At 37.0% G+C, this 11,631-nt stretch overlaps 3 protein-coding genes across 4 annotated transcripts; 1 reads left to right on the top strand and 2 right to left on the bottom strand.

The window, feature by feature from the left end:
- Positions 1-4,594, bottom strand: LOC123201016 (eukaryotic translation initiation factor 3 subunit B-like). Its single transcript, XM_044616460.1, has 11 exons — positions 4,343-4,594; positions 3,369-3,606; positions 3,098-3,244; positions 2,865-2,993; positions 2,558-2,686; positions 2,393-2,476; positions 2,186-2,310; positions 1,882-2,077; positions 1,267-1,799; positions 955-1,063; positions 1-627 (listed from the first exon to the last, which is right to left on the bottom strand). The coding sequence occupies exons 1-11, from the start codon at positions 4,462-4,464 to the stop codon at positions 292-294; spliced, it is 2,148 nt and encodes a 715-aa protein (XP_044472395.1). The 5' UTR covers positions 4,465-4,594; the 3' UTR covers positions 1-291.
- Positions 4,595-5,532: 938 nt separating this feature from the next.
- Positions 5,533-7,673, bottom strand: LOC123200306 (peroxidase 46-like). 2 transcript variants are annotated; one of them, XM_044615451.1, is made up of 4 exons: positions 7,307-7,673; positions 7,044-7,223; positions 6,778-6,943; positions 5,533-6,172 (listed from the first exon to the last, which is right to left on the bottom strand). In XM_044615451.1, exons 1-4 carry the CDS (start codon positions 7,541-7,543, stop codon positions 5,778-5,780), a joined length of 978 nt encoding a protein of 325 aa, XP_044471386.1. In that variant the 5' UTR covers positions 7,544-7,673; the 3' UTR covers positions 5,533-5,777. The 2 variants fall into 2 exon arrangements, with proteins under 2 accessions (XP_044471386.1, XP_044471385.1); XM_044615450.1 differs by having other exon boundaries at positions 5,533-6,193; positions 7,307-7,671.
- Positions 7,674-8,639: 966 nt separating this feature from the next.
- On the top strand, positions 8,640-11,154 carry LOC123200921 (protein TIC 55, chloroplastic-like). Its single transcript, XM_044616305.1, has 2 exons — positions 8,640-9,250; positions 9,799-11,154. The coding sequence occupies exons 1-2, from the start codon at positions 8,817-8,819 to the stop codon at positions 11,018-11,020; spliced, it is 1,656 nt and encodes a 551-aa protein (XP_044472240.1). The 5' UTR covers positions 8,640-8,816; the 3' UTR covers positions 11,021-11,154.
- The last annotated feature ends 477 nt before the right edge of the window (positions 11,155-11,631 follow it).

Genomic DNA, 11,631 nt, shown 5'->3' with positions numbered 1-11,631 from the left:
TGAAAAAAATGACTACTTTGATGTTCATTCATAACTTTCACTTACAATTAAAACATGGAAAACCAGACAACAAAATTGATTGACATCTGAATGCAGTATGACATTAAGAAATATGTTAGTTTCTTAAAGAAATTAGATTTTAGAAAAGGGGAAATAGTAAACACAAAAAACTAGCTTCTCAGGAGCTCCATTTAATTGTTTGTCTACAAGATACCTGGTGCTGCAAGTTGTACCTTGAAGAGAGGAGGGTGTCCCAGCTTCAAAGCTTTATAGAAAGACCACCTTATAAATTCAGTCGTCGAAAGAGACAACCTCCTCTGAAACATCCACCACCTCCTCAACTTCAATTTCTTTAGCTTCGTATTCCTCTTCTTCGTCACCGGCTTCCCCGTCCCTCAGCCCCTGTCTTTCTAATTTCTCTTCCTCATGTAAACGTTTCCACTTGCTGACCCACTTCTCCCATTCATCCTTCAATGCCCTCCGCTTCTCACGCTCCTGCTCACTCAATTGCAATGACACATCCTGGTCCTCTGCCTCATACTTCTTGCTATATTTCTTCAAATTCTTGGCAATTTCTTCTTCTTTCTCAGGACTTAAGAAAGATGGTGATCTTGGCCGCCACAAGAACTGTAAAAATCAAAGAAAGAAACCCAATCGTATCAGAATAGTGACATAGAAAAGTTAAACTAGCCAAACATATAATTAACTTTTATCATAGCTATTTGCTACAGTGAAAAAATAAAAAAAGGGCCCCATGCGATTAGTTCATTCTGCACACGTTACTTATGATCAATGCCACGTTTCACACAAAATTACAAAATGTAACCGGAAGTATTCTCCAACTGATAAATCACGAAAATCATTTCTTCCAAGTATTGCAAAATATAAAATAGGCAACTGATTGACAAAATTTTATCAACATTCAATAAAAAGAGTAATAATGACTCATCTTACCTGGTAAAAGTGATCCTTCAGAATCCTATAAAGTAGCTTGCCATTGAAGGACCATATATTGAAACCATTTTCCATCTCATGAACTGAAGTCACAGAAGTTGCAACATACCTGTAAAAATGCAAACAGGTAACAAAGTCACCACTAAATTACAAATGATATGGGTTGACAAACATCGTGAGAGAAAGAAAGAAGAATGAAAACAAAATTTTCCCAGAGACTACTTAGAACAGTTTCACAATTATATTCAGTCAATATGCTTTGCCATGGAACAGTTAAAATCATGATTCCTATTTCATATCATCAAAATTTACCTTCCGGTAGGATCCCATTCTATATCTGTGGCCATAAAATGTTCAGCTGTTGCCATTGTTTCAAGCTCATCAACATTGTAAAATTCCAACTGACCATTGAAACCTTTGAGTCCAGCCAGAACTATGTAACGGCCAGATGGTGACCAAAAAAGAGCATTTGCCTGTTTGCCCTTGAGAGTAGTGAGCTTTGATACCCGGCTAGTATTGCTTGTGGTTTTCATGGTGTAAAAACTAATATCAGGCCTTGGACTATCACCATGAATAACTGCAAATCTGTTACCCTTTGGCTCCCAAGCAAAGGCAATGATCTTGTCATTCTTATTGTCAAGCTCTAAAACCTCAATGGGTATGTCTCTTTCTTTAATTCGGAATAACTCAAAGCCAGTATATGTGCTTCTTTTGGTTTTTGTATAGCGATCAACCTTGACAGCAAGATAGTCTCCATTGCTTTGCCAGTACATCTTACAGTCACTGACACTGAAAAGGTTCTTCTGCCTCAACTCCTCTTTACTTGGGATTTGGACAAGACTCACCTTGGAAATAGAGGAAACATAGAAAATAAGAACTAATTATATAAAAAAAAAAATGCAACTCCCAATTGAAATAGGCACTCACCCTAGCAGGCTGGTTTCCACCACCCAGCTCAGGAACAAACAGTGCAAGAATAGGATCAGTTGGGGACCAGCTGAAGTCCATAACATTTTCAACCTTCAAAGATTTCTTGTCAATAAGGGTGAAGGTCTCAGTTTCATAGACTGAGATTGCATTTTTTCCAAGTTTGGCAAAATACTTATCTTTCCCACCACCCCATCTGGAGAAATTTACACACTAATCCATCAGTACTGGAGAAGACTCTACATAGAAGACAAAAACAAACCTCTTTACATCCGCAAGTAGATTGATTAGAAAGAAAAATCACCTGAAAACAGGCCAAGACACTCCTGCAACACCTCCTGTTCCTCCAACTGCATACTCATCAGCGCTTCCCTTAAAATCTCTCATCACTTTACCAGTTCTCACATCAAATATGTTTAAAACAACCCTCTAAAATTAAATTTATTCCATATGAGGCATGGCTCAGAGGTAACAATCAACCATGAAAATAAGTAGAGAAAAAGCATCTCACATTTGCATCACGAGGATTACTAGGTTCGTGGCTGCTATAGGTAACCAAATATTTCTCACCAGGAGAAAAATCAATCAGTTTAACCTGCAATTGTCATAGTAAGACTTTATAGAAGAAGAACAAGAGATAAGACTAGAACAGTATGAAACAAGAATCAAAATCTACCTGAGGATGAGCATAACGCATTAAACGATTGAAAGTCGCAGCACCTCCCCAAACAGCAGCACCTTGCCTGTGAACTGTGGCAAGGTAAGTTCCTAGTGGTGACCACTGCACAAAACTTTCGGTCCAGTACTGTGACGGAAACAGACTATAGTCATTCATCATACCATATATTTATTAAATATGAAAAAGGAAACTATGACTTAACTTTTGTTGTATAGAAACAATAATTTTGAACAAAAAAAGATACAACTATGGATAATAAATACAATGTCATTCGATAAAGTCAGGCAAATGCAAGTTCACTCACAGTGCGCTTGTAAACGGGCTCAGGCTTCAAGTGTCTTGCATCATTCCATAAAACCTCAGTATCAGTGCCAGCACGTATCACAAACTGATCTCGGGCTTTTTCATCCATGAGCCACTGTTGGAGATTCTCCTGAAATTATACACAAGCAAATAACATCAGTTCACACATAGAGAGAGAAAAAAAAGGAAAGAGGTGTTAAATATCACAAGTAAATTACTTAGTAAAATAATTACCCCTGGTGTGTATGGCTTATATTCTGGCGGGGCCCACTCATTTGGAACTTTCATAAACTTATCAAAGTCATCAAACATATTCACGGAAAAAATATGTGCCTTGTCCAACTTGTACCCATTGGTTTTTTCCTTTGCAAGTTCAGCTTCCTACAACAATAGCCAAAGTTGAATCATAGTTCCATGCAACAATATCTGCAGTTTAGTGTTAAGACTTTCCGATAAATAGAAACTGACATGCAAAAAATTCTAAAAAACAATTCAATATAATTACCTGTGACGTGTTATACTCAATGAAGCAGTAACCTAGCGTCTTCTTGGTTTCAGGATCTCTGGGCATCCATAATCCGTCTTCCTTAATAACACCAATCTGACTATAGATCTTGCGAATAACAGCCTCAAGCTTCTCAAACTTTTCTTGAGGAACAACAGGTAGATTATCAACAACAATAACATTACCAAATCCAGAATCAAGTTCCATCTGATCATCTTCGTATACATCCTCATCGTCACTACTCAAATGAATATAAAAGGCCATAATTAAATCACACACAAATCAGGTAATGAAGGAAACAGAAAATTTAACCAGCAAACATTACCAATAAAAACAGAGGAAACAAAAATGGAGAAAACTTTCAGCATTATACTCAGACATGTTAAAGCTTAATAAGATAACACATAAGTTGTAGTGTAAAATTTGGTCCACCTGTCCAATATAGGGGTGGATTTGATTCAAGCAAGCCTAAGGCAAGCTCGAGCTTGGCTCAAACCCATCTCAAGCTTGTTCGAACTGGTGTATAGATTCGTTGGAAGGTTACCCCCGAGATAAACAAAAATGCTACTGGCAAGGTGAATAGTATCAGCAGAAGATTAATGATCCATAATCAAGCTGAGCTGCAGTCCGGCTCACTGGAGCCAAGCCAGCTCGGAATGAATCCACCACTAGTTCCACATTGATGTTTGTTTTGCCAACAGGGAAAAAACTCAACTTAGAACAACATGCACCATTTACCTAAAACAAAAAAAAATATTTAAAAAAACCCTAATTTATTTAATTTTGGTTTTCACAGAGTTTAGATTTAATAAACGATAACAGACGCTGAACTCCACGAAGCCTGGTATTCAGAAACCAAGCCTCAAACACAGCAACATAAAATTAGAAACTAAATTTTATATCTTAATTCCGTACAGTTCCTAGTCAACCAAACAAAACAAATGCAAGATAGAGTAGAGACGCATGAACAATACCTAACGATGCCACAGTTTTCGCCAGGTAGGACATGAATAGAATCGAGATCAACTTGAATGAGATCGATACCGAGACGAGAAGCCAGCTCCTCCGTCTGGTTCATAATCAAAACGTCCCCCATGATTTCGATTGGTTTTAGTTTCAGCTAGGAATTCTGTCGAATCCCAGCTGTAGAGATGGCTCTATTGACGATTAGAGATCAATGCCCTGTTGCGCAAAGTAAGCAATACTGTTCCGAGGGTTTTTGGTTAAGGCGCGGCAACATAAAAACTCCAGTGTTCTGATTAGATTGGATCGATGGGAATGAATTGGGCCGGATTTATTAGGCCCAATTAAAATTTCTAATCTCTCGTTTCTTTGGGACCCTTTCTAACACATGATTCAAACAATATAATATGGATAAAAAATTATATCTACTTTTAAGTAAATAGAAAATATGTATTATGTTATATGGATAGATGGAAGAATTTTTTTTTTAAATTTAAAGAGTGAAATTTTTCATTTTATCAAACCTTGGGTGGGAAATGGTCATTTGCCAAATTAAGACTCTACTTTGAACCTATAGAACACTGTTTAATTACATCCACATTTACATTTACAGGGCTCAATCAATGTCTCATTTATTAAAATAAATTTTGCAGAGGTGGACTTGGTGTTGACCCAAACAAATAATTCTAGCACGTGTATTAATTAATTAGTGTTTCGCTTTGGGATTCACATTACTATTTTAGTAATAGCCCATAAATTAAGACCTTGGGTGAACTCGAATCGAATTTAAATGAAGGGTCAATTTGAACTTAATTCAAATCTATAATACCAAACTCAAATTTGAGTTTAAATCAATTCGAATAATAAATAATAATATCAGAAGAAAAACTCTAATAAATAATCATTAATGAGCCCTTAAACACAAGTTAAATTGAAACTTTAATTCGAGTTCAACTAATTTGAATCATAAATGAATAATTTATGATTATTTATGTGATTTGAAAAAGGGATAAGAGATTATGTATGAGATCACTAAAACAAATAGTTGCATAATAAAAAAAATAATGCGGTGTATGTCTTAGTACTTCAAAACTGAATTAGATTCAACAGAGCCAGTATTATTCAGTATTTTCTCAACTTGTTATAAAATGAACAAATTTATTATCGAATTATTATTACAATCACACAAAAGAACAATATATTTATATGGATTATCATCCATAAGTCAAACTTTTTTAGGACTCTTATTACTAATCTGGATCCACTAACATTCTCATTCCTTAAGAAAATGCTGAAAAAAACCCGATCATTGGGGAACGGAGCCCCTCTACTAATTGGGCATCATGATTATATACATCAACATAATACCTTATTAACAAAGTGACAGTCAATTCTAACAAGTATTAGATTTTAAGGATGAAGTTTGCTTTGATTCTTTAATCTTCTTCAACCATTACTGAGTGAACAAGTTTGTCTAATTTCCCCTTCCACACCAGTCTTCACTTCAATGCTAGTAAGCTTCAGAAATGACAGGCCCCAGCTCTGGAAAAAACTGTCTTGATCAATAGCAAAAGTCTCCACCATTATTCTTGTTCTCTTATCAGTTAAAAGAACAGAATCTGACTGAAGGAGCCCTTTATGCTCCATCAGATTTCGGTAGTACTGGTTATCGAAGATAAATGATGTCGCAGGATCATTATCAACTGTTACAGATGAGCTTGCTCCTAAAGGGCACTTCTGCATTAGCACATCCGCATAACTCCCGTCAAGAGATGCGTCAATGAGTGAGCGTTTCCCCTTTGAGTCCACCCTAAACCGATCACTGAACGAGCTGCAATGAGCTGATCCGATTGTGTGAGCTCCTGGATAGCTAAACCAAATCATAAGCTTCGTCCTTGCTTAGAAATGTTCTATAAATATAAAGGTGGATTCTATCTTATTCGAATTGAGTCTAAGGTCTGCTCAAGCTTAAATCGAATCTATAATATCTAATTTAAGATTAAGTTTGAATTTGTTTAAGTTGATATACAATATCATTTAAAGTAGGTAAAGTTTAGAAATGCAACAAGATAGGTAAGAGCAAAATACCTTAATTTCTATTCCCTTTCTGCAACAAAATTCTTCACACTTTTTTTTTTTAATTTCTATTAGATAAATAATAAAATATTTATTAAGTGTTAATATATATTTATATATTTGTAATGGTTCATAAATTTTATGGGTAATTTAATATATTAAAATTTAAGAATTGGAGGCAACAGATCAAAAATATGTTAATGACTTGATTTTATAGAATAACCTGTCATCTCAAAAGTACACGGTATGCACTATTCCAACTAGAGTTCAAACGTAAAACCGGTTCATTTGAGCCAATCTATGGATTCGACAAATAGAATCCACTCCAACATCCAAGAAAGAAAACCATCGGAATGAAGCTAAAATTTACCTGATAGAACAACAAGGTCATCGAGGGACAACCCTTTGGAGGAAAAGACTTTAATAATTTCATTCATGGTAAAACTTGTGTCTACAATGTTGGATCTGACACTTGCTGCTGTGGAAACTCTGCCATCTCTTCTACCAGTGGGAATCTGAAATGCTGGTCCACCAGCCTGTTTTCAAGTCTTCATGAATGGAGAGGCCAACCAGAAGAATTACACAATAAAATGACAAAGAACAGAAAGCACTAAAGGAGAGAAGCATGCATCTTACAGCTTCAACAGCATCTCTTGCAGCCAAAGCCAGAATATCTGCACAAGAAACTGTTCCAGGGCAGAATATTTCAAGAACTCTCTTTGCTGAATCAATGACTGAAAACCCTCCAAGAGAGGTGTTCGCTGGATCACTTCGCTCAGTTCCATTTCCTTGTATCAGCACAGATGCATCACAGCCCTGGTGACATAACAGACAGAGAGAAATTCAAAACCTTTTTGAATCAAAGTTTACAAAGCTCTTCCAATAATAAAAGGACTTACGTTCACAAAGCAGTCATGGAAAACCAGGCGAAGAAGCTTCCCAGGGATTGTTGGGTCAACAGAGGTGGCTGATCTCACTGTGTTTCTAACGACGAACTCAGCAGAAGGGCACGAAGCAGCATAGAAGTTGAAAGAGAGATCGGCAGAAGAAGGAAAAGGAGCAAGAACGACCATAACAAAAGTGACAAGTCTGTATAGAATAGCCGTAGGAGGAAAAACAAGTGGTATTTTCTCCATGGAAACTTCGAAGAGAATGTATTACAAGTAACTAAGAGCTGGTTCACCTACCAAAAAACAACGAAAGTGTTGCTTTTAGCCAGTGTTTTTATGCCTGGACTGGGCTGCACCCAATCAGGAGCTGGTTGAGTTGCCCATCTTAACCACAGTTAACTGGGACTTCAACGCTGTCGGCAAAATACATAACCATACGGTTCCATATGTACCATTCTTGAAATGTTTCTTTTTTTAAATTGATGATAGATTTGAGGGTGTGATTATCATCTTTTAAACTATTAAAGTTCAAATTTTTTTTAAATTTCTAAAATCTTATGAATTTTATTTATTAATACCCATATTATTATTAACTATTATAATTCGCCCTCACATTTGTGGTTTTGACAAGAAAATAATTAAAACACAGGTCATAGCTTAGTCATTACTATTTTCATGTCAAACAGTATCAGAAAGAGAGCCGCGTCTTTCTCAAAGGATATTTAAAGCCTTATTTATGAGTTTGGTAATGTCAGAAGGTAGATAGAAGGAAGAAGCACTGTAATCCCTTCAAGGTCCAAGCATTTAAGATCGTTTTCAATTCCCTTGTGTCCCACGAAACCGCCGAGCTCGGTGGCATGGTCGAGAAATTCATTGCTCCCTTGAAGAAGTTATGGCAGCCACAGCTTGTTTTCTGTTCTACTTGTCTTACAGAGAATCACTGTTTTAAAGTCTGGACTGAATCATCCAATTTAACCGAGATCAAATAACTAGTTCAATCCGTTATGTTCATTGACAATCTCTCAAATTTAATGGTTGAATTTACATCAACAAAGTGTAATCTAAGGACTATAATTGTCGGACAAGTGATTAAATGATTCAAAGTGAAAGGAAAAATAAAAATTAACCAAATATTTAATATTTTTTATTAAAATATCAAACAAATATACTTAGTTTTTTTTTTTTTCAATGGAAGGAAATATATTTAACAGAAAAATATATTATTTCCCTTATGAAAAATCTAAAAGTTTAATTAAAAAAAAAAAAAAGTTGGATACGTTCGCAAGTTATTATCCCTTCAAAGAGGGGTTCCAAAAATATACAAATTGAGGTTCAGTATTCTTAGCGATAGTCCGCATACTTTCCACGGATTGTGTGGCCCAGAGTGGTGCATCCATCTAGCAAGCAACTGACTGTTTCCACTTTGGATTGATTTCAAGCTCCCTTTTCTTCCTTCCTTTCCCATGGCTTCATCATTTCTTCTTTCTTCTCCACCCATCTCCTTCTTCTCCAACACCTCATGATCATGGCTCTGTCATTGCACCCATTTGTTTCTCCCCACTCCACTTCCCTCTTCAAATCCCTCCTCAACTTCCCTCCACCAAAACTCACTGCAAACGTAACCCTCCACAGAAATCTCAAATCATCAACTACTCTGAGAACCAGCAGCTTCCCAAGATGCCAAGCACTGGCTGATATAAGTAATCCTACCAGTGGTAGTGTGGAGGAAGATGAAGATCACCAGGTTCTTGTGGATCCTTCCAGTGAAGAGGAAAGGAGAGGAGAAAGATTAGTGGCAGACTATGATTGGACTGAAGAATGGTACCCGCTTTACCTCACTAAAGATGTCCCAGATGATGCCCCTTTAGGCCTCACCGTGTTTGATAAGCAAATAGTCTTGTACAAAGATGACAATGGGGAGCTTCGTTGTTTTCAAGATCGCTGCCCCCACAGGTATGATTTATTTGCTTAGTTTTGTGAAACTAGATATAATGATGTTGTAATGTCAATTAGCAGATGAACATTGCTCTAGGTTGTAGTTAATAGGAGAAGTCTCAGGACACAATTTCTTCTAGAAACCAGAAAGGATGAAATCTTCCATGACTCCGCGATCTATCAAACATTAAATGATTTTTTCCTTTTGTCAGGATAACACTCCTCTAGTTTTGACAATGGCAATTGCAGTTGTTCTCTTACCATGCTGGTACCATGACAGGGTCTATCAAGACACTAACTTCGGCACTAGCTTAAACAATTATATATGTGACTCTAACTCTTACTAATATAAATTCCCAGCAATGGGAAAGAGGAGAGATACTCAATTACACAGCAAAACTAAGACATAAACAGTATCAGTGTATGTCTTTTCATATTGTTAAACCCAAATCCATCCAGAATCAGAGTACTTCTCGTTGGTGCGGACTTTTACACTGTAGGATGGTAAATTTTCCATCTTTACTTTTCAAATCTCTGATTTAGCTGCGCTATGGCTGATTTTATAGGTTGGCGAAACTTTCTGAGGGGCAGTTGGTTGATGGAAGACTTGAATGTTTGTATCATGGTTGGCAATTTGAAGGTGAGGGTAAATGTGTTAAGATACCTCAGCTTCCGGCGAATGCCAAAATTCCAAAATCAGCTTGTGTTTCAGTTTATCAAGTGAAGGAATCACAAGGAGTTGTGTGGGTGTGGATGTCACAGAAGACACCTCCAAACTTTGGTAAAATTCCCTGGTTTGAGAATTTTGCAAGGCCAGGCTTTCAAGACACTTCAACCATCCATGAGCTTCCTTACGATCACTCTATACTCCTAGAGAACCTGATGGATCCTGCTCATATTCCCATCTCACATGATAGGACAGACTGGACTGCGAAAAGAGAAGACGCACAACCGCTCCTTTTCAAGGTGACTGAACGATCAGACCGCGGATTTGCAGGCTGGTGGGGGAAGGAATCAGATGGCTCCATGCCAAACTTCTTACGGTTTGAAGCACCTTGTGTTCTTCAGAATAACAGAGAATTTGTTGGCAAGGATGGTGTGAAGCATTACTTCACAGGGCTCTTCCTTTGTAGACCAACAGGACAGGGAAAGTCCATGCTTATTGTAAGATTTGGAGCTACAATAAGATCACCATTGTCAAAGATTTTACCACAATGGTATTTCCATCAGAATGCAAGTAAGGTTTTTGAGCAAGATATGGGGTTTCTGTCATCCCAAAATGAGGTTTTAATGAAAGAAAAAGTGCCCACAAAGCAATTGTATCTTAACTTAAGGTCTTTAGATACATGGGTTGCTGAATACAGGAAATGGATGGACAAAGTTGGCCATGGAATGCCTTACCATTTTGGGCACAGCACCATTTCTCTGCCTAAACAGCCTGCTGTGGTGGAACATGCACCGGCTGGGCTTGTTGCAGGAGTTTCAGCTTCTTCACCAGCCAAGGGCGGCCTGGGAACAATGCATGCTCCGAATACAGCAAATCGATACTTTCGACATGTGATACATTGCAAGAATTGCAGCAGTGTTGTCAAAGCTTTCTATACTTGGAAAAATGGACTTGTGGCAGCGGCTCTTGCTTTTTCAGCACTGGCTATTCTAGCTACGGGAAGGCAATGGAGGACCTTCTTTGTGGTCTCTGCAACCTTATGTTTGACTGGAATTTATGCTTGCTCAACTGCAATTGCAATGAACACTACAAACTTCATAAGAACACACAGGAGATTGTGAATCAGCAAACAATACCTGCTATCTTGTATTTCAGAGTTGATTGTCAAACGTTAAGGCCTTATTCTCTCTATCTTATTGGACTTCTATGATTCATTTTCTCTTTAAATGTGAATCAGCAGACATTTAGCAAACCATACATAGTTGCAGCAATATACAAGGAATATTTTTTGCCATTTATCTACCCAAATTGTTCAGTCAGATCTTTTGAATCAGAATCTCATATACACGCAAAAACATACCTTTTCTAATGCACTAGGCATATGTTTATTGCTTTTTGCCATACAAACCGTTATGTGGGTAGGATTCACCCTTTAATAATTGTACTTAGGACAACACCAATTGTAGGTGATAAGTTTTTGATGTACACCTAACAACTCAACGACTTAAAGCCCACAAATATGATGGAATTTTTATTGTCGAGTTTAAGTTTGGCAAGGGTTTAATTTGACAAGCTCATAAATTTTAAAAAACTCATAAGCTTGGGGCTAGCTCGAGCTTAACTCAAAGACTAAATGGACAACCAAGCTCATTCATTTGAGTTGGTTGAAGATTATTGGTGAGTAAATAGTATCATTAATAAAATAAATGATATTATTAATGAAATAAACAAC

Source organism: Mangifera indica, chromosome 17 (genome assembly GCF_011075055.1).
Source record: "Mangifera indica cultivar Alphonso chromosome 17, CATAS_Mindica_2.1, whole genome shotgun sequence".
Classification (NCBI taxonomy): domain Eukaryota; kingdom Viridiplantae; phylum Streptophyta; class Magnoliopsida; order Sapindales; family Anacardiaceae; genus Mangifera; species Mangifera indica.
This window is presented reverse-complemented; position numbering and strand designations above follow the sequence as displayed.